The sequence below is a fragment of the Amphibalanus amphitrite genome, unplaced genomic scaffold (genome assembly GCF_019059575.1).
Source record: "Amphibalanus amphitrite isolate SeventyFive unplaced genomic scaffold, NRLGWU_Aamphi_draft 000804F_arrow, whole genome shotgun sequence".
NCBI classification, from domain to species: domain Eukaryota; kingdom Metazoa; phylum Arthropoda; class Thecostraca; order Balanomorpha; family Balanidae; genus Amphibalanus; species Amphibalanus amphitrite.
The window spans coordinates 242289-267730 of NW_024882298.1; the positions used below are offsets into that span (position 1 = coordinate 242289).

A 25442-nucleotide genomic window follows, 5' to 3' on the forward strand; every position below is an offset into this window, starting at 1 on the left:
GCTGACGGACCGCCGACCGGCCGCCGCGCGCCGCGCTATGGGCGGCTGGTGGCAGCGGGCGATATTTCCGCGACCCTCCGGCAGCGCGAGCGGCGTCCGCGACTTCCAACGAACGGGAACGAGCCGGCAACTCAGCGCAGCGAAGTAAACTGACGACATCCGAGAATATTTATTATCTCCAGATTTGGAAGTCGAGTGAGGTGCACGCGAGCGCTCGAAGCTGGTGTTTTAGTGGAAAGAGAGGATCGCTGGCGGATCTAGAAGGCGGTCTTGGACGCCGCGGGGGCATACCCCCCCCCCAAAAAAAAAATTCTCTAAGTTACAAAAACTCGTTGGGTTTCATTCCACTCTTAACGCACTGCCGGACAGTTCAAAATAAACTTTTCCTAACAAAAGTTGTTTAGTTTTCGTTTAATCGTAAAAAACGATTTTTTTATCGATTTAGGGCGCTGCGGGGGAGGGAGGGAAGGGGCATTTGCCCTAAATGCCCTCTGGCTCCGCTAGTGAAGAGGAAGCAGAACATGTTCCTTTCTTAGATGCGTAAAAACGAACACATGGCTGATGAAAAAAGTATAGGTACGTTACGTAACACAATATAACCGCCCACTGCATCTTACAAAGTATCTATTAGACCAAGAAAGCGGGATCTTATCCTCAATAATTATTTGCACTGTGCGGTTTCTGTCGGCTAATTTCCGAGCATTTACACTCGCAGGCAGTGGCGCAGCCAGGGGGGGGGGGTCAGAGGGTCAACTGACCCCCCCGAAATTTCTGTCAGGGGCCCGCTCGAGAGAGAGAGTGAGAGAGAGAGAGAGAGAGAGAGAGAGAGAGAGAGAGAGAGAGAGAGAGAGAGAGAGAGAGAGAGAGAGAGAGAGAGAGAGAGAGAGAGGAGAGAGAGAGGTCCTAATCTAATCGGACGAGCCCGCTTCGAGAAATGCCCACTGCGACACCTCGGGTGAGGGGTCGGCCTGGGGCCCCAGGTGGACAGGGCCCGGGCCCCCAGGAGAACGGGCCCGGCCCCCTGGGTGGATGGGACCCGGGCCCCCTGTAGATGGGTCCGGGCCCCCGGGTGGATAGGGCCCGGGCTTCCCGGCGGATGGGGCCCCGGTGGATGGATCCGAGCCACCGGGAGAACGGGCCCCGGGTGGACGGGGCCCGGACCCCCGGGTCCCGCGAGAACGGGTCCAGGCCCCTCGGGTGGATGGGGCCCGAGGCTCCGGGAGAGCGGGCCCGGGCCCCCCGGGTGGACGGGGCCGGACCCCCGGTTGGATGGGGCCCGGGCCCCGGGAGAACGGGCCCGGGCCCCTTAGGTGGATGGGGCACGGCCCCCCCCCGGGTAGATGGGGCCAGGGCCCCCCGATGGATGGGTCCGGGCCCCCGGGAGTACGGACCCCAGGCCCCGGGTGGACGGGGCCCAGGCCCCCGGCTGGATGGGGCCCGGGCCCCCTGGTGGGCGGGCCCCGGAGCCCCGGGTGGACGAGGCCCGGAGCCCAGGTGAACGTGGCCCGGGCCCCCGTATGGATAGGGCTTGGTCCCCCATGTGGATAGGGCCCGAGCCCCCGGGTGAATGGGGCCCGCTAGGGTGACCCGCTTGCTTCGCAACGCGAATAAGGGGTATTTTCGATCGGTGGGCGTTTGGTTGGTCTTGTGTCTGTGGGTTATGTATCCATTACGGTCGATTGCCTTTTGACGGCTAAGCATTTTGGTTTTGGGAAAAATATCCATCGCATCGAGGTGCTCGTGTCTGATAATAACCATGCGTTCTACTATAGAACATGCCAAGTGTATTTCATGACATAGGTTGGCGTAGGTTATTGAAGAGTGAAAGCCATCGATGAATTACTATGTAGAGGTTTGAAACATTTATATTCTTAAGAATATTGTTGCTCGTCATGCAAAAGCGATGATTGGACCTTGGTCACAATTGAATGCTCTTCCAATCTATGCCCATTTCAATTGTCAAACATACCAGGTTATGTAGCAAAACCCCTGTAATTAAGTAAGTCATAAGCAAATGCTATTTTCTCCAGCAATTTGTTCCACCTTGTTTTTGATCAATTAGCTTTTCACAATTTTCCCATGAGAGGCGGTAGGTACATTTTTCTTGCCAACAAGCGTTGTTTGAACCCGCTCCGTCTGACAGTCACCCAAAAATAGCATTAAGTCCAAAATCCGTCCAAAACGTCAATTTTTCAAGCATAAGTGCCCTCACGGGTGCACGTGGCGCGTGCCATCCCTGCACCGCACACCATTCGATAGCCCGTTCGATTCTCATGCACGATACTGTGTTCCTCGTGCCGATCGGACCCACGGTTACCGAGATACTGCACGGGGACCGGACCCGTGTCGGGCAAGTTGAGCCATTGTCGCCCATTTTTGCAAGCCGATTTATGCATGTAAAGTCTATGACGCGAATTTGCACTTTTTGAGCACGCGCCATGTGCTCACCACCGGCCCGATCGAGCTGTGACTCTTCACAGGCACGTTACCCATCCTTGTTCTATAAGTTGCGCGAATTTCAGCGCACTATGGAAGTTACGTCGCGATCAGCCGCTTTTTTACGCGAGTTCTTCGCGAAAAAAAACCTTAGGGGGTTGCATCAACCCCTCCCCCCTGTGCCGGCGAGGGTTAAAACTTCTTACGAGCGAATTCACGTAATGAAGAAGAATAAAAGCACAATCTACTACAGCAGCCAATAGATGACTTAGGACAGGCACATGGGACTACTTTTAAATCTTGTGCGACAGAAGCAGGCAACAGTTCCGATTGCATATAATATGCTATGCATATTGCGGAATTGGGGCTCATATCGGACTCGAAAGATACGAAGTTATACGTCATAGTAACATATTTCTGTCGTGGTCAATTTGCGTAAAAAGTGAAGACCGGGTGATTAACGAGCTACTGTTCTATGCAAATTTTCTGATTCAAACTCGCTCAGGGTTATCGTGCAGGTAAAGGGGGCCCGCCCAGCAGAATGCGTATGAAATATGGAGATATTCTGAAAAATGGGTGGGGGCCCGCACACTAGGGGGCCCGCTTTGGAAGCGATGACCCCCCCCCCCCGAAACGAAATCCTGGCTGCGCCACTGCTCGCAGGCGGGCGAAGCTGCCTCCAACTGGGCCAGCCACATTGTAGTCAGTCACCTGGCAAAGTAAATAAAAGGAAAACCTGAAAATGCTTCAAAAACTTATCTTTCCCGTATGGCAAGTCGCAAGTGGAAAGCACTTTGCGTTATTAACTCTCCTCAAAATCAAACAGAGAAGTTTTGCTCCATCATGCTAACTCGCGGCAATTTTTATCCGTCCCACCATCTACTTTGGCAGGTTGATGGATGCTCGTAATAACGATACCAGAGCGATTTCTAGAAGACATCCATATGCACTGGATATGGGGCCGCAGCGGTCGAGGTTCGACATCCTTCGTGACAACCTTGATACTAGCATTGTTGCCACTAACGAGCATCATTATAATTTCAGTAGGTACCCGTTTTCTGTCCCGAAATTCGTGCAGAATGATGCTGTGAAGGTCGTTAGTCAAGATGTTCGAAAGTTCACATGAACTGGTTGCACATGTTTCGCCCGCAACAATTTTGATGTTTACGCCTAGGCCCATTTCACGGTGATTAATTACGGAGCGAGCGAAGCGAGCGTAGTCTTTCGTAGATTAACGATATTTTTATTATGAGCAGCCTTGCGAGGCTTATATCTTAGCACCACTTGTTATAGAAACTCCACCTACATTCAATGAGTTTGACATTTATAGTAATATCCAATATCGTTTTGGCCTCTCAGCAGGCGTGGCCCCGCTCCGCCGTGGGCTCACCCGTCCGGTAGCTGGTGTGTTGGTGACTACTCACGTGGTGCCCGAGTCGGCGGTGATGTCCGCTCAGCTCCCTCCCGTGGCCCCGCTCCGCCGTGGGCTCCGGTCAGTGTATATGTTACAGGCCGTATGAAAACTCAGTCCGTTTGCAAACGGCCTGGCCCGATTCAGGCCGTTTGCAAACGGCCTGGACAGCCCAGTCAGTATGCAAACGGACTGAAAAGTCAGGCCGTTTGAATACGGGCTGAAATTCCAGGCTGTATGCAAACCGCCTGAAATTTCAGGCCGTTTGCAAACTGTCTAGGCCGTATGACAACTTTCCAGACACCAGGCCGTTTGCAAACGGTCTAGGCATTTTGAAAACAATTTGGTCTGCATAAAGTTACAGCTGGACAATGTTGAGTTTATTGAAGCACGACCGTTTCATGACATTACATGGCACCATGAAATCCTGAGGTGCATTCGGCATCCAGAAAATATTGTCACTCGGATATTCTCCGTCGGAAAATTATTGTTGAGCGCCTATCTTCAGCATGTCTCGTTATCGCGATACCGTTCGTGATCCCCGATGATTCTCGCTAGTTCCGGAAAATTCTCCCTGATGTTCCCGATGACGAATGCAGGCCTGGTCAGGAAGAGATTAGCAGAACTGAGACCCGGCCCGTATAGCGCCCGGTCGACCCGGGCTTCCCCCGGACTTCAAAGTTTCGCCTTCCACCGCAATGGTCAAGTACATTGTCTTGACCATTGTCTTGACCATGTCTTGACCAGTGTATTGCCGGCGTACGCCACCGGCCAGCCGCCGGCGGTCGACCGGGCGCGGTGAGGACTCTAATGTGAACCAGTGGCACGGGAACTTCTTCCAGACTGGGGGGGGGGGGGGCTGAACCATAATTGAGATCAACCTAGGGTATCCCCCAAATCTAGTTTTCTCACCGGTTTTAGGCCACTTATTTTTGTAAAAAAAACGAAAATATTTGCAAAAAAGTCAGGTATTCCGTCTCAGCTGAGTGAAGAAACTACCGTTTTGGCAGCCTGGAATAAAGGTTTTAATCTGCCAAATCAGTTGCCCAGCCAGTGAAAGAGGTGGATTTTTCACTTACATGCTTTCTTCCTTTGTGACCCACAACCCCTAATTAGGGGAGGACAAGCTGCCCCAACGGTTCCTAACCTCATGAAAAGTTGTGGGGCACCGCCCCCACGGCCCCAGAGCTGTGGGAGCAAGCTTCCCTCACTGCCCCCTCCCCCGGTTCCCGCGCCTATGTATGAATCTATGAAATTATGTTGGTAGATTTCCGATTTCGATTCCTCCAGCTGGGAGGGGGGGGGGCTCAAATACATTACGAGCCCCCCCCCCCCCAGCCGAAAAGTTGGAGGGGCTCAGCCCCCGCTAGCCCTCCCCCCCCCCCCCCGGTTCCCGCGCCACTGATATGAACTCTGATGTCCATTGCGCGCTCCGGCGTTTTATGCCGCAAAATAATCGGTGAGTCTTGTAGTGATACGTTTCACCAGACCTCACCAGTAGTTACTAGTGGCTTCAGCAGGCTCCATCAACTGGATGGCCGTACCAGGCGGACCGTGAACTTGTATAATTAGTAATATTGTCGAAAAACGGCCGGGCCGAGCATCAGCACAGTAAGAAAATGTTCGACGTATGTAGACGAGTCATTCGGCATGGAATGCGCAAGCATTCACATGGATGCAACCTGATCATCGACCAACCTGGATCCATTAAGTCCAATCTTCAGAGGCTGTTGTACTTCGCCAGACCGTTTGAAAACTGACTAGGCCGTTTTCAAACTGTCTAGGCCGTTTCAAACTGCCTAGGCCGTTTTCATACGGCCTGATATTTCAGGCGGTTTGCAAACGGCCGGCTTTTTCAGGCCGTTTTCAAACGGCCTGACTGGGCCAGGCCGTTTGCAAACGGACTGGGTTTTCATACGGTCTGTAACATATATAATCAGTGACTACTCACGTGGTGCCCGAGTCGGGGGTGATGTCCCCTCCCGTGGCCCCGCTCCGCCGTGGGCTCCGGTCAGTGTATACTGTATATAATCAGTGACTACTCACGTGGTGCCCGAGTCGGGGGTGATGTCCCCTCCCGTGGCCCCGCTCCGCCGTGGGCTCCGGTCAGTGTATATAATCAGTGACTACTCACGTGGTGCCCGAGTCGGGGGTGATGTCCGCTCAGTCCCCTCCCGTGGCCCCGCTCCGCCGTGGGCTCACCCGTCCGGTAGCTGGTGTGTTCGTGACTACTCACGTGGTGCCCGAGTCGGGGGTGATGTCCCGCTCGGCGATACTGGACATCTCGGCCCAGTGTCGGTCCCGCATCCCCGGGTTACAGAGCACCAACACCAGCGGCAGGTGCGTCTGTGAACGGACGGACGGCACCAGTCACCAGCGGGTGTGTTACAGAGCACCAACACCAGCGGCAGGTGCGTCTGTGAACGGACGGCACCAGTCACCAGCGGTATGTTACCGAAGGGCAGTCACCAGAGGGTATGGTGCAAAGCACCAGCACCGGCGGGAGGTTACAGAGCACCTGAGCGGCACCGGGCACCGAGCGGTGTGTTTGAACCAGTCACCAGCGGGAGGTCGCATTCTGCAACCAGTTAACTAGACAGTTGTATGATCCAATCGTTATGGGCGGCAGCACACCGCCAGTCCTCCGAGGCGACAGGCGGCAGCTGTGGCGGGCGGAACACGCTGCTCCTCAGACCCGCGCGCCGGGGCGGAGCGGTGTCGGCCGGTGCCGCCGCCGGCCGCCCCGCGCCCGTCACAGTAACCTGAGCGGACGGCCGCGCCACAAACAAACGCCGACAGCTCGCTACATCACACACCTCGGCGCCACCCGCGGCACTCCCGACACCGGACAGTAATGGACAAAACACGACAGCCGCCCGCCTATCGGCGCCGGCGGCCCTTTGTCCCAAACAAACCGACCCTGGCAGCGGCCAAACGCGGCGCTTTACTGGAGCAGCCGCCGACCAGCAGTTCCTTTGTGGCTCTGGGTCGTTCTAGGGAAGCGATAAACGATGAGCCGCCGCAGGGCGACTCACTTCGTTGGCGAGCTAAATGAAGCGACTAGATGAAAGAAACACCCACCGCGCTGAACAAACACACCAATACGCGGTAATACTTTTCTGTCATCAATGTTAAATGAATGTCACACAATGTGAAAAGCTCGACAGCAATAAATGTGTCTATTCGCCAGCAAACTAAGCACAAGACCTGCCCTAATCACCATGATAAGCCCGCCGCCTGGCTGGCGGTGCCGCAGCGGCAGGCATGTACCAACCTTGAAGGCGTCGATCTGCTCGATGGTCTTGCAGCAGATGCGCAGCGGCCCGGGCAGGTTGTCCGGGTTGGGGTCGTCGACGTTGATGCGCGGCCGGCCCTCCTCGCGGCCGCGGCCCGACGACTGGTCGATGATCTGCTGCTTGAACCGCGACTTGATCACCTTCTGCAGCTTGTACATGTCCCTGACGGCAGTCAGTCAGACAGTCACAGTCACACAATCGGTCAGCGGACAATCAGTGACTCAGTGCCTGCCACTCAGTCACAGTCAGGCAGTCAGTCAGTGCCTGCCGGCGGACGGCCAGCCAGCAGACAGCGGACGGCCAGCCAGCAGACATTCAGTCCGTCAGTCAGCCCCTGCCGGTCCGTCAGCGGGGCGGAGCTGCCGGCTCATGCAACATTGCAACAGTATCACCAGTTCTCACCGACGTGGTGCGACCCTCACTAACATCGGCTCAATATCATCCATGACTTTAATTATAACGCATACATACTCGCTAGGATGACTCGACCCGGTTGGTCGTAGCCATCCCATCCTGCGATATAAGCTCAGCGGGCCGTGCAGCGATCGACGGTGCGCGGCCTGATATAGGTGCACCGTAGACTCCGGCTGCAGTAGCCAGCTCTGCCCGGATGACGGGTTGGCAGGCAGCGATAGCGGCTCCTCCATGAACGGCAATCAGCTACGACTATGTGCTAGGGCTCATCTGCATGGGTCTTATTGACAACTTAAAGCCAAAGGAAAAAGACTTGATGAACCAATGATAAAAATATGCATTAGACATAACACAAATAAATAAAGCTTAAATAAAAAAATGTATGTACATGGGATCCCAGAGTATACCGCCAGCGCACAGTTGTGTCCACTGCTCAAATTCAGCCAAATTGGTAGATGGACTCCAGGCTCAGCAAGTACCTGAAGAACTCCTCTGTGTCGACTCTGTAAGTACCTGTAGAGCTCTGTGAGTACCTGTATAGCTCTGTGAGTACCTGGAGAGCTCTACTCGTATAAGTACCTGTAGAGCTCTGTGAGTACCTGTAGAGCTCTGTAAGTACCTGGAGAACTCCTCCGTGTCGACTATGTTAGTACCTGTAGACCTCTGTGAGTACCTGTAGAGCTCTGTACGTACCTGTAGAGCTCTGTAAGTACCTGTAGAACTCTGTTAGTACCTGGGGAGCTTTGTGATTACCTGGAGAGCTCTGTAAGTACCTGGAGAACTCTGTAAGTACCTGCAGAGCTGTGATTACCTGGAGAACTCCTCCGTGTCGGCCTCCACGCTCTCGCCGTCCAGCTCGAGGAACGCGCCGTCCAGCCACTTTTTCAGCGTCTTCTGCCAGCGCAGCGTTAGCGCGAACAGGTTGGCGAACGGCTCGATCGACGCCTGGGGAGTAGACGGCGGTCACGGCCGGTCAGGTCAGCTCTGCGACATTCGTAAAACAAATCATTCGATTTAGCAACTGCGGGTACCATCAACAATCAACATATAAATGAGCTCACAAGCCACCCACCAAAGTTCGTAGTCCACCAACGTGATTTTAGGGCAGCCGGACTTGAGGGTCCATCAGCTTCAGAGGCCATCCACCGATCGAAACTCGTAATGCATAAAATCTTAGCCGAACCGAGACGAAACCCACTGAGCTCCAGGCTCCACATGGGTACTTTCCGACCTGGTGCTGCCTCATCGGCCTATTGCGTCGCCTCCCCCCCCCCCATGCCACTCCATGAGACGCTCTGAGCCCGTCGCGGCCCGCGCACCAAACCAGGACATCCACATTGCACATTGCACACCACAATTGGGAATGGTCCACATCTGTCTAGTGTCCACCCCCCGGCGCTGGTGGCGGCTGCGATGCCGGCCGCGGGCGCCCCAGACGCGCGCCCGACGTCAGCCTGCAGCCCCCGGAGCCCCCGGCGGCGTTATCCACCGACACCGCAGCGGCGGATGGAGAGGCTCCGGCGCCGGCGGCGAGCTCCGGCGCCCAGTCACGCCAGGTGGCTACGTGCCGGACCGACCACCGAGCCGCGTCAACACCGTCACACCGGCGCCGTATCAGTGACTCTGTGCGGGATTACATCACCGACCTCAGTGCATAGCTGTCCTGCGACTCGGGTAAAATCCGAGCATACTCAGCCTATCAACATGCTTAGATGCAAGGTCCGCTTATAAAAAACACCGGTATGTAATGAATGCATGAGTGTATGCATGAATGAACGAACGAACGAACAAATGAATGAATGAATGAATGAATGAATGAATGAATGAATGAATGAATGAATGAATGAATGAATGAATGAGCGCATAAATGAACGATTGCATGAATGAATGAGTGAATGAATGAATAAATGAATGAATGAATATTTGCATGCATGAATGAATGAATGAATTGATTAGTAAAATGGAAAATAAAGCCATACGTCATAACTTCAAAGAAATCAACATATGGCATACACAAGTTAAAATGTTCAAAAATGTAGCTACATGACTATGTGAAATAAGCCACATCCCCGCTTCTCATCATGAGCGTGCCCAGTGTGTACGCCATTACCTCCACGGCAGTCGTCTGCCGGCAGAGCTGTGATGAGGCGCAGGGTCTGTCGGCCGGCCCGTATGACCGGTGGCGGCGCGTCGGTCCCGGGAGACCTCATCAGACCTCACCCAGTCAGCGCCAACACCTGATACGGCGGCCGGTGTGTGCCCAGCAGCGCGGCGGCCGGCCGGTCGATCGCTGCTCCTCCGCCAGCCCTGCCACCCACCACTCGATGGATGGCGCCGTGTCCAGCCGGCCGGCGGCAGTCCAACAGGTCACCGTATTGTGAGCACCAATACGGCGGAGACGATCGGCCGGGAAGCACACCGCTCCGTGGGCGGCCGGTAGCTTCGGAATCTCCCTCTCCGTGTCTCACATCATCAGACGGCGCGGTCACATGACGTAAACGTCTGACGTCATCGTCATATGTTTTCGGTCGTATTTTACGGCCCCATTGCAACTACGATGGCTCGAAGGCAGCGAGCTCAAACAAGAGTTTATGGAGCACGCCTCGTGTGCAAGGCATCAACATTTAGTCGGCGTGTAGCCGTGTCACTAGGCATACAACCGCTGTACCATCTGGTGTGACATTATCGTCAGTTCGATGATAGAAAGTGGGAGCCAAATGAGCCGTATCAGTATAGGAGCTCAATAATCATTGATCCCAGTCAGCTGCCGTTTCAACTGTGCCAATCATGTAAAAGACATGAGGTGGTGATGAGCAAGCAGTCGCGGCGACCGATTGGGTTCAGTATGAGAGGCCCAGTCCAGTAAGGCCCGATTAGTTCCACAGCCTTGCACTTCGGCAACCGCCCAAGCGATCGACAAGCGATACTCCTTCAGTCATGAATTCAAAAACATTTTAGGCATACGAAGAACTGTCTCGGTAAGTTCCGCTTGCGAAATCAGTTGTCTTTAGCAGGGCTGCAGAGTCGGGGTTGGTCGGAGTCGACAGTTGTGACCGGAGTCGGAGTCGGAGTCAATTTTGGAAACCGGAGCCGGAGTCAGTCACCGAAAATCCATCGACTCTGCAGCCATCCCAGGTCTGCGGAGTCGGAATCGGAGTTGGGGTCGGTCGGGTCGGAGTCAATAATTCTGCCCGGAGTCGGAGTCGGAGTTAGTTTTTGAAAGTCGGAGTCGGAGTCGGAGTTAGTTTTTGAAAGTCGGAGTCGGAGTCGGAGTCGGCGGAGCGCCAAAAATCCATCGACTCCTCAGCCCTGGTCTTTAGTGCTTCGCTTGCAACAACTATATTATGCAATGACTGAATAAATTACGCCAAAACTTAGCTTAAAGTGTTTGAATCAACTTATTTGCAACTACTAACAAATGCAACAATCAAGGCTCTCCGTCGCTACGCGCCTTGAGGTCCGACAACAGTGACAAGGCAACCATTGGTGCCACGTAGGGGAAAAATCAAATACGAATCAATAACGATAACGAGAGACTCCTGATTAAGCCAGGTCTTTGTATATCGCCGATGAATGCCGATCATCGCCCACAGACGTCTGCCGGATTAACCCTGATCAGGTAATTACGAGCCCAGTCCTGCCGTTTAAAGGCGCATTTTCGGGTCTGGGTCGCAGATGCCGGGCGCCTTCCCGCTCGATGAATCCGAGTGCGCCGTGCACCTCTGACCGTACAGTCGGGAGCCCGTGACGGACCGGGGACTCAGCTCGGAGACAGCCGCCTGTCCGGCCCGGGCGCTGGACAATCATCGGCCGGAATGGCCCTCTGACGACATGGCGCCGGCCGGATCTTGACTGGCGGCCGGCGGCCGACCCGCCCTCGGCGGTTAGAGGTCGGGGCGGGGCGGCCGAGATAGAGACTTCTATACCGACCCGCCCTCGGAGGGAGAGGTCAGTGCGGTGGCGACAGACTCGGATATACCGACCGGGCGACCCCAGCCGGCGGCGGCCGGGACGGGACTCCCACACCGACCCGGCGACCCGGAGCCGGCCCGTCAATTAAGCGGTCACGTCGAGTGGCGCGACAGAGGCCATTTCGGACAGGCCATTAGCCGGCGGTCGATCATCGCAGCCGGTCCACGGCGGCGGACGCAACAGGCGCCGCACCGGCGCGGCGCCGGGAGCAGCCGCGGCGGAGCTCCGGGCCACACCGGCGCGGCGGGGGCCGGGGGCAGCCGCGGCGGAGCTCCGGGCCACACCGGCCGGTCCCACCGAGCCAGCCTGGCGCCGTGGACAGAGCACCGCCGCGGCAACTCCGTGACACGACACGGCGGCTCTAATCACGGAGCAAACGCAAAAATATATCACAGGGCAGATCATACTAATAGGACAATGACCACGAGACACAAGAGTCATCTGGGCACGCCACCACCTCGTCCGTCTGAGTCGGACAGACGGAGCCTGTCTGCCCTGCGGGCAGTGCTGGGAGCGACCCTGCCAGTTTCTGCAGCCCCGTCGGCGCCCGGGCCCCTCACAGCACCACGGCAGCGTGTCGCCGTCGTGTTTTGGTGCTGGGTGGGAGCAGTACTCGGCGAGGTCGGTGGCCCGGGCGGCAGGACGTCAACAGCCAATTAAGAGCTCCGTCCGATCGCGTGCACCTTCAGGTCTCGGGAAGGCCTTCCGAGCGAACAGTGTAAACGTCCCGCCACCGGCCGTGTAAACTGCTGGTCAAACTGTCGGCTGTGTCGTAAAAAAGTCTTTCGTCGTATCAAATGGGAGCTTGGAAGCGTCTGGAGAAGGGAGCACGTTCGCCGTACAACAGACATCATCGTCGAGGAGACCGCCCGCCCACAACTGTGTAAACTTGCCGTCAGCTAGCGCTTACCGACGGCGCACGTATATCATTAGGGGCGCGTCGGAAGACGAGCGTCACGAGCGCCCGTCACCGCACTAACGACACCCAGTGACTGGGTCGAGCACCAGACGGCGGGGAGGGCCCCGTCTGGTGGCGCAACATCCTGAGTCACTGACGTACACACTTTCAGCCGGTCCGAGTCAGCCCGCCGGCGGTCCCCCGCCCTATCCTCACCCAGTCGGCAGCGTGTGGGGGTAACGGTACCGACCTGCAGCTGGTGTATCTCCGGGTACACTGACCTGCAGCTCATCTGTCCCTGGGTACATACACTGACCTGTAGCTGGTGTATCTCGTACTGACCTGTAGCTGGTGTATCTCGTAGGTACTGACCTGCAGCTGGTGTATCTCCGGGTAGGTGGAGATGGGGAACTTGAAGAGCGCCTCCTGCTCATTGATCCACTCGGTGACCCCCTCGAGCTCGGTCAGTTTGCGGCGCAGCGCGCGCATGTCGGACACGTAGACGGCCATGTTGTTGACGTCTCCCAGGTCGTCCAGCTCGCGGACGCGGTTCTTCAGTTTCTCAATATCCGAGACGAGCGCCTCGGTGCGCTCGGTGAGCGCGTCCTCGAACTTCTGTTTGCACTGCTCGATGACCTGGGTGGGACGGGCGGGGAGCGGGAGGTGACACGGAGCTCCGTCCCGGTGAACGGCGGGAGGGCGGGGAGCGGGAGCGGGGCGTGACACGGAGCTCCGTCCCGATGAACGGCGGGAGGGCGGGCCAGAGGAGTGGTAGCTGCTGGTGGGCGTGCAGAGATACAGTGTATCATACAGAGATACAGTGTAGCATACATGCCTCGCAGAATAGGCCGGTCTAACACCACTTTATCGATCCAATACAAACTTTAAAGGGTTACGCCAAAAGGATGACCGATTAAATGTGTCCATGTGTTGTATCATATGTGACTGATAATGCTACATACACATTGTTGGGCTACCGTTTAAACTTTAACATCTACGAAAAAATGAAACAATAAAATAGGGTGATAAAAAAGGAATAATGCGGTAAGATCATCTGCCTTAATGAGCTCAAATATGGCTCAAGGATAGTTCCCTTCAGTTCTCCACGGCATAGAGACAGCACCGCCCTCCCGTACTGAGCAGCCCATTCACTCCCCATTTTACTACACCGGCCACCGACAGGCCGCGCCCTCTCTGGATTAGCACTGGAAGGCTCACCTCTGCGCTGTAGTCGAAGGTGGGTTTGATTTTGTCCACCCAGAGAGCGGTGGCGGTGTTGACCTCGATGTCGTCGGCGGTGAACTCGACACAGTCGAGCAGGTACAGCATTCGCGTGACGCTCTCCTTCACCTTCTCCCTGCGGTAGCCCGCGCGTACAGCGTTCAGTCGCACCGACCACCCGGCAACCGGTGCCGGCGACCAGACCCCAGCAGCGACCCGAGTCGGCCGAGCAGCCATGGAGGGTCCAGTGAGACAATCCCGACAACAAAGCTCTATATCTTACTTGGTAAATACGAGGAGCCAGCACCATCCCACTCTCACAACACTTAGTTCCCCCCCCCCCCCTCCCGGCCGGTGTCAGTCGCTCCCCCGGGCCGGGCGGCGCCCTCCGCCGCCGTGCCGCGCCGCGGCGCCCGCCACCCACCTGAGGTGCGGCAGGGTGACGCCCATGGCGTTGGTCATGTACTCGGCCAGTCGGATCATGGCGGCCGTGTCGGCCGGCGGCTGGTGGGCCGTCCGCTCGATCTCCTCGAACGTGTCACCGATCCTGCCGACACACCAACAGCGGTCAGCAGATCATACACAGGCGAGTTCACAGCCGCCCACAGCCGCGCACTTCCACTTACGGCGAGGGACCATCGGGCTCACACGTCCACCGACGGAAACCGACTGTCTCAAACTGATCCATCGAAACAGGATCTGAGTCGGGCCGGCGGACACCGGAGGAGGGACGGGGGGGGGGGGGACGCTGCCGCCTGGCCGCCGACTGGGCCCCTGTGTGGTAGGCAGACCCGCGCGGCGCAGCAGCCAGCCACCTAGCCGGGCTGGGCCCCTGAGAGCAGACTGTCCCGCCGTACAGGAGGGCCGGCGCGGCTGGAACAGGAAACAGGCAGGCTCCCACGACGCGGAGAGGTTTGCACTTTGCACCGTGAGTGTCATGCAGACTCGGTTGAAATTCATGAGTTAACTGTCAAAACAAATGTGCATCGTTCAAAATATCGCCCGGTTGCAGTCGAAGCACAAGAAGAGCAAAAAGCTGACCATGAAGCGAGCAGATAAGCTGACTGCATCTGGCATACAGTCTTCACCAAGAGCTTGGGACATGCATGTATTCATTCCTTCGAAACAAGCAACGTCTCAGAAGCGTCGTCCTATAAACGTTCATTGATTAGACTAGACCCTCTAAAACGTCCCATTTATGCTTTTAGTCCACATTGGCCGTTTTCACGACGGAATAGCAGGCATCTATTTAATCCCCATTTGATCCTTTAGTTCCTCAGGAATTTTAGTAGTTCTTTTTAGTAGGTTCCCCAGCTTTCGAATGAATGGTGCGTTAGTTTGCTATTTTTCTATTAAATATCACATCGATTTACTTTTTCTAAGGATTTATCACTAATATCAACATAAAGCGTAAGCACAATTATAAAATTATGAAATTATTAAATACTAGTACAATAGTTAAAAAAAGATACTGAGTTGCCAGGCTACAAAGAATATATTCATTTATGGCGCACGACAGACATTTAGAAAGCAGCGCCCTGTTTTATTGCACGCTGCTAGCCGCTTCCATTGGGTTTTGCAGGCCGACGTCATTGGTCGTTACACGTATGATGTCACGCGACTTGTGGCCTGTCACGGCTCTTTAATGATCTCCACTAAATGAATTCAACAGTGGCCTTTTAAGTTGATCTCTGTGGCCATCTGTCTATGGAGCGACCAATATGAAAGTTGGGTGAATTTACCGGGGTTACATGACTATGAGCAAGCAAATGTGTATCAGGAATGGATTTAGGTGGAGAATTGCGCTGGACCATGAGTGCTCGAACGCTCCCAATTTCACGCCGGTTTGGCTTTGGAGCCGAAACAGACGATGCGGGTCAAGGTCACCGCTGGGGTAACGGTGGATTGGCTGCGCCCGAGCACCCGTAACGCGGCACAATTCTCCATCTATGGATTTTCCTATTCGCTCAGCATTGTGATAGGCGTTCGTAATAGCATTTACTCTGCTCATGTACCTATCCCCGGTTATTTAAAAGAAGTTTTTTTGTGGGGGAATATCACGGCTTTAGGTACTCGGTGGCCCTATTCACGACTTTCAAAGAATGCTCCGATAACTAAACACCGCACAGACCTACTGCATTAGTGAATCTGACAGAAGGTCTGTGGAATTACATCCCCCCTCACCACACCCCTAAAAACTCATCCAGTGTCCAAAACCACTTTTATCGACTCGCCAAAAAAAAAAAAAAAAACACACACACACATACACACACAAAGCATGGGGCATGTCAGCTCTCAGTTCATTTATCATTGTCTTTACCATGGTTCAATTGCATTGCGCGATTTAAAGCACGTGAGTGCCTATATAGTACACCTTTTTGCACTCAAAATAGGCATCTTTTCATTCAATTTCGGCGAATTGCATTCAATTTTAGCGATCTCTCTATTCAAAGCAAATGAGAGATCGCTAAAATTGAATGCAATTCGCCGAAATTGAATGAAAAGATGCCTATTTTGAGTGCAAAAAGGTGTATATATGTAGAAAATAATATCTACAGCAAAACATCCAAAATTACAAAGGCTACAATGCTTAACCCGCGCACCGACGGGGGGGGGCGGATATCCGCCCCCCCCCCCCCCTGAGGTTTTTCGCGAATAGCGGGAAAACCGCGGCGCTTAGCGCCGCGAAATTTGGTATGACTATTCCCTTATCAATTTTACACATGGTGTGCAAGTTTGAACCTCCTACCTTTCAAGGTCAGGTCACCAGGTCACTTTGAATGACCCAACCTCAAGTCACTTTTTTGCAACTTTGTCACCGTGCCAGAGCTACAGTAGATGTCGGAGGCCTTTGAAAGTCGCAGGATGTTATTAGGTCATTAGTAGCTACAATTTGTATATCTCGGAATTTTGATATCGGTGACCTAAGGTCAGGTCAATTTCGCGACCTCCCCATTATAAGTCAATGGGGGAAAAATCAACTCCCTGTTTTCACCACTAAAACGGGTCGGAATGGCCCCATATACCATGCATGACTTCATATACGATCAACCTTCACTACCTTGAGGTCTGTTTTGCTGTTGGGCAGCTGTGAGGTCATGTGACGTCATCAAAGGTCACCAAAGGTTTTTGGCCAATAACTCCGTACAGGAACAAGATACAGACGCGTGGATGGTCTCATTGTGTTCAGCTCGTCAAGACGCATCGAATGATATACATGATGACCTCGAGGTCACGTGACCTGAGGTCAACCTTTGACCTTGACCTTTCGAGGTCAACATATATATCATTCGATGCGGATTGACGAGAGGATCACGATGATGCCCTTAGTTTGTTCCTATCTTGACTAATTCGAAAGTTATTCGAGAAAAACTCTCTCCATATCTAGCGCCGCCATTTTGACTTTTTCGACCCCTGTGACGTCATCTTTGACCTGACCTGAAAATGACCTTAGTAAAAATTGTAGATCTTGACCGTGCGTATCCGATGCCGTTTACCGCTTGTCGCTATCTTGCTTCGTTCTCGAGATCTCAGGGGGGGGCGGTCATCCGCCCCCCCCCCCGTCGGTACTAAGTTGGCGCAGACCCCCGTCGGTGCGCGGGTTAAAAAGTAGGTTCATCAAGGAAGCCCATTTTTACTTGCTTTGTGTTCCCAACCATGCGATTCCAACGCGGGCTATTCGCAACGTCTGTTAAGGCACGTTAACAACTGACAAGCCGCCACCGCTGCCACTTATTCATAGATGGTTGATATCGCAGCTTGGGCGTCAGCAGCGCGGCCCACAACGCGTCGGCGCCAGCGCACGCAGCTGTTGGCACTCGGCAGCCGGTGTTGCGACTTAACGGCCGGCCGGCCCCATGAAGGAGAAGCTCTTGGTGAAGCTTTGTGATCGCCTCATAGCCGCCTTGGATGTCATCTTTCTAGGCAGATCCATCCGTTCAGATGGTACGGTGCAGTCTGGATAAAGGACGAAGTCCAACGCCGCTAACCCTGCGACCGCCACCCCACAACGTGGCCGCAGACCGAACGGGCGTGAGGGCCGTAAGGGCCACCCCGCCATCCGGTAGGTGGCTGAGCAGCCGGGCGCAGCGGCGCCTGGGCGGCGGCCGCGCTGAGATGAAGTCCCAAACCGCCATGTCGCCATCACCGCCATCACCATTGCTGCAGCTGTTCCCAACCGCCTCAATCGCCGCCGTTTTGCCAGCAGTCGCGCCGCGGAATGGCAGAAGTTCCAGAGTAGCCTCCAGCGCCCCTCTCCGCACGTGTGCAGGCGCACTGCGGCCGCCGGGTCCGACGTCCAGGCAGAACATGATATTTCCATGCTGCTCCGACGGTGGGCTGGTCTTGTTTGGGCGTTCCTCCACTGTGACGTCGGTCACGCCTGCCCCGGCCAGGGCGCAGAGGCCGACGTGTCACCATCCGGTTGCAGTCCTCAGTCGGGTCGTAACGTGTACCTCTTCCGCAGCGTGGAGCGCGCTCCCGCTGGGCAGCGATACAGCCAAAAGTAGCATAGCATGCGGGCGGCCAGCGCTGCGCCGGACAGCGGACCCATGCCGGGGGTATGCCGGTCTCGGCCATTAGCGGGGTCGTCGGGGCTGAGGCTGTACATACAGCTGGTGACCGCGTGAGCCGCCAATCGAAGCTCACGGCTTATAAGCTCGACGCGGGCATCACACGCCGTCCCGATGGGAGCTCCACGACGCCGCCGCGAACTCCAGCGCGGCTCGCAGCGCGAAGACCAGTACGGACGGCCGGGGCAAACGGCGTGCGGGAGTCGCAGGCGACGTTCTGCGGACAGAAAGGGTTGGGCATAAGCTGGTCGGTAGGACACTCTTGAGCCGAGCCTTTGATGTAATTACAGATGATCCAGAAGCATGCACAAAAATTCATGACACACTATTCTCATTTATGTATTTGCTACATATGATATGATATACCAGCTCATGATCAGTGACGCATTCTGGGCAATATGTTCTAAAGTGAAGTAACTGAAGTTACAGCTTAAAAGCTTAAAAAAAAAACAGCTTAAAAAACACACACACACATTCGATAGCTTATGAGAATAACATGCCTTGTGTGCTTAATGCAGGAAAATATTGTTTTCACTTTTTTAGAAACAGCAAAAAGTTGTCAACAAGCCATGTCAACTATCTAAACAATTTTTATGGAAACTGCTCTAGCTAGCTTAAAGTTCCACAACGTTTCCGGAGCACCGTACCCAAACTCAGTTCATGTTACAAGAAAAAAACAGTAATAATGCCTCCTAATTTTGAATGAAATATAGGTATGAGTAATTTGATTTGGAAAGCAACAAATTTCCGCACATCATTTTAGCAAAATTACTATTTTCTTCAGCCATCAGGTTACACAAAACTATAGTAAACTTTATGATCTAGTTTACACAAAACCAAAGCCCCGATTTTAACAAATGTAGATAAAATTTAAACAATTTTAAAAAATGTATCGTGGAGAAAATGAAAAGTGTAGATTTGTAAAGCCGGGATATTTCAATTTCACGGATTAGGCACTTAAAGAAATATCTTCACCTTTCTTTGAGCCACCAGCCTTCACCCAAGTTTTACACGAATGTAGTGAAGCAGACAATGTGGCAACTCAAAATTGTGATGGTTTGAGATAATTATGACGGTAAAAGAAAAAGCAACACAAGGTTCCTTACCCTCGTTTTTTCACATGGGTTCAGATGAGGCTTCAACTGTTGCCGACCTGAGGAGCTATAGGGACTTGAGCTTTCCAAAACTCAATTTCTAAAGGCACTGAGCAGTGTTTGGCTTTCACACGAATGCGATAGTAAGTTATATGAAGTTGACAAAGCAAGCAAAGCAAAGCATGATGCCCCGCGCGTCCGCCCGCGACCACGCCCCGCGTCCGACTCCCGACCGCCGCGTGACCCGAGGCGCCCGGCGGTCACGTGACCTACCGGCCGGGACTGCAAACGGCCTTCACCACCATTCTTGTATGACGTCATATCGTACTGAGGTGCTGATTGGTCGGAATTAGATACCTGAAGGTAATTATCTGCCGTAGTTATTTTTGTTTCATTGTTTTGCGTGTTTTCTTATATGAAATGTAATTAAAAAATTTGTCATATTTTAAGCACCATTAAAACATAACTGAATAGGTATAAAAGAGAACTCGATATATACTTTCCTTGTTTTTAAGAATTCCGGAATTAGATACCCGAGGGAGCAAAGAGGGAGCAAGTTGCCACGCTGATTTAATACCTCATAGTCGAAAGGTGGGCTACTAGAACCAAAAATTGCTGTGTTTGTAAATAAATAAGTGATTTGAGGGCAAAAAATGCCCGGATTTAGACTTGTAAAATTATTTTGAACATAAAATATTTCAGTTTGAGGGATGTTAAGGCCTCTAAGGGTAGGTACTTTTTAGGTATCAAATAAGTTCCTCTGCGAAAGTTCCGTCGTGAAAACGGCCATTGAAAACTTTTTCTTGAAAGTTCTGCCTCAATCATACTGAGAAACCTTCGGGTACGTCCACGTCGCCGCTTGTGTCCGAGGAGACGATGTCGGGTGGCACCAAATATATATATATATATATATATATACAGGGATGTTCACGAAAAACTGACACATTTTATTTCCGAATTACGAGAAAACACTTGCCCTCAGAACGGTGATCATGCTATGGGCAAATAGAGTGGACTTCTAAGTTTGTATTGACATATTTTGGGATCATGTCATTTTCGTTTCTAAGAAGTTACAGCGTATTTTGCAGATGACGAGTTTTTGGAGCAGTGCACGACTCAGCCCGAAACAGGAAATTATTCCCCGTTTTTGGGCACGTGCCTGGAGAATTGCAACACCTCTCACTGCACTCGTCGGGAGGTTTGATGTCCTTTGGGCCGCTGCTACAGATCATGTCACTCACGTGACCCCACAGGAATAGTCCACGGAGTTGAGGTAAAGCGAAATGGCCGGCTATGGGTGAGAGGTGATGCGCGAGACAAGTGCCCCCTCCCCCCTGTTCTCGTGTGAGACCGATGATCGCCGTTACTGTACGTAGGGTGGCCCTGACGTGCCAGAACCACCAAATGGTGTAGACGTCGACCCATTTCCGCTACAGTAGCTAACAGAAGCTGTTAAAAGATGGCACGGTACCACTCTACAGTGACTGCCAGCATGCGGCCATGGTTTCTGACATCAGCACTTCCAAGCCTGCCAATTTTGGCATTCCTTAGGAATTTGCCCACAATATGCCAATAGTATAAAACATAATCCATCGAAACATTAATATGTCAAATTTTAGACGAATTCGTAGACTGGTTCAGTCGTGGTGGCAGATGGCAGCCGCGAGAGCTTCATTGTTTTTCCGTTAAGTTTTGTCGCCAAGTCAAATTTCCCCATTTTAACGCTTTCTTATTTATTTGGAAGCTCATGTGATGCTAACTAAAGGAGCTATGCAGATACAAAACTTTTTTCAACAGGCTTTCGAATGGCATGCAAGTCAAGTCTCCGTGAGCTCTCACATGCTCACAAAGTCGTTTTAAAATGTGTCAGTTTTTCGTGAACATCCCTGTATATATATATATATATATATATATATATATATATATATATATATATATATATATATATATATATATATATATATATATATATATATATATATATATATATATATATATATATATATATATATATATATATATATATATATATATATATATATATATATATATATATATATATATATATATATATATATATATATTAGGGTGGCACTTAGCAATAGGGTGAATTCTATGTTATCCGATTTTTAGGCGTGCGGGTAGTTTTCTGGTTCCATTCCCGTAAAAAATAATGTGTGCAAAATGATTTTGAAAAATATTGATATTTAGGGGTCGCGAATTGAGGTCAAAGTTGGCAGTTTTGGGGAAAAAATCAACTTTTTGGAAACTACTTTAAACCTATTTGGAATGACATATGTGGTCATTAAGCGTCATATCCGACGTATTTTGACCTTTATTTGTATAACAATTGCTTATCCCATCACTTCCGGTCGATCGTAGCCAGTCCAGGTCAGGCCAAGACAGGTCTGATCTGGGCTGTTTTACCCATGTCAGGCCTGTTTTTGGCCTGCGACCGGTGCCTTCTCACAGTGGAGGTCATATCCTCTTATAAGTGTGAGGAGTGAATGGTCTCTCCTGTTCCAAAGGGAGGACGAGCCCCACAGTTCTATCGGTTCTTGAGACATGCTCCTTTTCTGTCAAAGAGAATGTGAAGAAGTTGGAGTCAGCCTATCGCCGGCGGGGGAAAGCAGAGGCGAGAGTGGGCATTGAGCTGCACTGGTTTATTGTGCTTTCGGGATGTTCTTCCGTGGGCGCTTCTTCCGACTCTACATAGTGCCAGTGCCAGCAACAGACTTACCCGGCCGTTGCGGCGCGCACACGGAGGGAACGTCTTTGACGATGGCGACCATGAGAGAGAAACGTCGACTCACACTCCCAAGCGCATGCGGGCGAGTGGACTTCCCCAACAGTGAACTGGCCTCGACCGGGCCAAACTGCCCAACCGTAATATGTGAAGAACACGTGAACCTGTTATCAACTGCGGCACGGAACTTCTGATACGACTCCGGCTGAACCGCGAGAGAAGGAGCGTCGACCGATTCTAGGTCCTGGTGATGGGGGGGGGGATTAGGGTGGCCAAGCTCCTCGCCGTTCCCAAACTCCCCTCCATCCAAGCACAGGAGGCCATGCTCACAGCGCTGGGGGGCTAGGAACTGTAGAAGCGGAACTGCGGCCTTTTGCTTCGACGCCACGACGCCGAACAGCATGCTGGTGAACGGTACTTTAGCTCTTATCGAGCAGAAGCTGGATCGGCCCGTCCTCCAGCTGGCCTGCCGGCACCACGTAAAAGAGCTGGTCCTAGAGAAGGCCTTCTCCACCTGCCGTAGAATCTCGAGCGGCCTCTACATCCGGCTGTTTTAAGAGGTTCAAAGGCGGGTGGGAGTTCATGCTTCATTGACAGGATCACACCGGTGGCGTTCGCCGTCGACGCCGTTCCGGAGTGGGACAAGCTGCTGGTCAGCTTTCATCGCTTCCATCGCTGGACTATGCCTAGCACCGGGAAGACTACCGAAAACTTCTGGAGCTCTGCGTAACTGCTCTCGGTGGAGTTCCAAGCACGGCATCCGTTTCTCCGCCTCAGAGTACTCCACTGAGTTAGGTGGATGGCAAAGACCATCCGTACCGTGGGTGCCTTCCTCTTCAGGGAGCGGCTCCGGCTGACGGCGGCCGAGGCCCAGGTCATCAGACGCTGTGCGCTGTTCGTTGCCTGCAAGTTCGCCGCCGCCGCCGCCGCCTGGTCTGGGACTCTACTGCCACTGCGCCGGCTCTGGACCTGACCTTCGTGAACTCGTTCTGCACCTACCCCGACAAGGAGCTGTCGAAGACGACAGTCCCGGTCTTCGGCCGTCACCTGTAGTAATTGAGGGATCGGCTGGTGACTCTGGAGCTTTTAGACCCCGACCCTCGGGCTCAATCAAGACATGGAACGGGCAATATAGACTTGTAGGAGAGGGGACCCGCCCCATAAGTACTTAGTGGGCACTATGAACGCCGCTCTCGCGACCGAGACGTTAGCGAGCTTCCTCACACCATCGTTCAAAAAGCTCTCAAGGATACACGACCTGGACGCGGGGCTCATCATCAATGACCAAGGCCACTGGGAGGACAGCAGCTACCAAACCGCAGCTCGTGTAGTCCGGGAGCTGCGGGTGGTGAATGACTTCACCAGGCGCGGTATGGCGCTGATGTAGGACTGGCACTCATGGAAGACAAAAATTAGCGCCAGTTCTTCCTCCATGTCGTTGAAAAGATCACAGAAAACGCTAACCTGACACCCGAAGATCGACTGCAATTGCTAACCAGGCTACACACAAAGTGATCTGGGTGCCCGTTGCCCATGATGCCCCTCCCTCCAATGAGGCGCCAATAATCTAGGTAGTAAAGAGGAGGAACTGGAGTAGTGGAGTACATAGACCAGCGTTCTGGCGTGGCCGAAGCTGCATGGAATATCAATAAACAATATGAAAATGACTAAGAAATGCCTTATTATCATCCGATTATAGCGTAATAGGAAACTCAGAAGCGATTTTAATGATATTGAAATATGCTACCAAAATCTCAATTTTGACCTTGATTCGCGACCTCTAAACATCAATATTTTCCCATAAAAATTTGCCTCCCTTATTTTTTACGGGAATGGAACCGGAAAACCACCCGCACGCATCAAAAATCAAAAATTGATTTTTAAGTGCCACCCTAATATATATATATATATATATTCTTTTGAACAGAAAGGCGTTGTTCAAAACGCCACTGACAGTCCAGTCATACCTACCTAATAACGAGTCAGTGACTGACTCATTATTAGGTAGGTGTGTTGTCCGGCCAATAGTCCGGAGGAAGTGCGCTGTTCGCCTTCGGGCGAGGCTGGTGGAGACCATGTCAATGTTGATGCCCAGCTGACAGCTCTGTTCGGAACTAACTAGCCACCACTGACAATGGAAAAACTACGGCGCTGTCAGTTCCATTCCATAGCTGGAGCAGCTCATGCATCACCTGCTCCTCCGCCGGCCTGTCAATTACCTGTGCTGGCAGTGACCCGTTGACAGGAGATGACGGTATCTACATACACTCGGCCTGCGCGCTGGCAGTGACCGGCTGACAGGAGATGACGGTATCTAGTATCTACACTCGTCCTGCGCCTCTATCGTGCAGGCCCGACGGGGCGACGGACGGCGACGGGCCGTTTTTTATTGCCCGGCTTTGTGGTGGCACGCAATATGCGCCGACTCAAAAGCAAGGCAAACAGGCTATACCCGTCCTGTCGGCGCGCTGGTGACGGCGCGTACCAACAGAGCAGGACCAGCCTGCGGGCCATTTCAGCCATCGACCCGTGTTACCTCCGCCGACACGCTATTTTCGCCGCGAGATAGGCTACGACAGTCCATATGGGCTGCCCATCCACAGTCATAATGGACGACTAAGTGAAATAGGCAAATAACTGTAAAGAACTTGAGCATAAGACACAGAATTATTTCGAAACTGTCTGGCAATGGATTCACGTTTCATTTTGTGCGCCCTAGCTAACAAGGCTAATGACATTTCAAGAAAACGTACTCAGGGAACGTACAGGAAACGTACATACATACATGTAATGTGCAGTTTTCATTGTAGTGTGCATTGTGCATGTGCTGTGTCACCTAGTTTAATCATGACTGCCACTATAAATGGGCTACAATGCCTGTAGTCGGCTATTACATTACAAATACAAATGCAAGATGATGCCTAAACACTTTGATGTTTGTTGAAGCTCTAGACCCCAGACGCATGTTCACCTATCAGCCAGTGAACCAAGGAAAGGCGAACTCTGATCAAGGGTCACTCAGGTAAAAAAAAAAAGACAAACTAACTGCCAATTCGGTTTTTCGCTTTTATATATATCGCAGAGTTGTACCTCTGGCCTTCGATGAAGGCGAGACGGCCCCTCTCGCATCTGATCTATACGAGGAAGTGGGCAGCTCAAATACGTGGAGCGTAATAAATAAGTAGTTCCTTGCATAAGTCAAATAGCGGCAAGTCGCCATATCCGACACAATCAAACAGGACTCACTTTAGATGTTCATAGTTCCTTGTCTTTGTTCCGCCCTAACTATTGTATCCTACATAATTGACTGCTAAGTTACTAACGAACTGTCGGTATGACTGACAAATCAGCAAATGCGCGTGTTTGCCTGTGCGGTAAGGCCA

At 52.6% G+C, this 25442-nt stretch overlaps 1 protein-coding gene across 5 annotated transcripts in view; it reads right to left on the reverse strand.

Annotated features, from left to right (window-relative positions):
* The window catches only part of LOC122366404 (dynein axonemal heavy chain 12-like), a 126038-nt gene that overhangs the window by 55075 nt on the left and 45521 nt on the right, over positions 1 to 25442 (reverse strand). For all 5 annotated transcript variants that reach the window (XM_043338634.1, XM_043338633.1, XM_043338635.1 and 2 more), the window contains 6 exons: positions 14073 to 14195; positions 13646 to 13784; positions 12800 to 13063; positions 8369 to 8502; positions 7122 to 7305; positions 6084 to 6193 (listed from right to left, as the gene is read on the reverse strand). In XM_043338634.1, coding sequence (XP_043194569.1) covers positions 6084 to 6193; positions 7122 to 7305; positions 8369 to 8502; positions 12800 to 13063; positions 13646 to 13784; positions 14073 to 14195 — 954 coding nt within the window. The remainder of the gene's footprint in view (positions 1 to 6083; positions 6194 to 7121; positions 7306 to 8368; positions 8503 to 12799; positions 13064 to 13645; positions 13785 to 14072; positions 14196 to 25442) is intronic.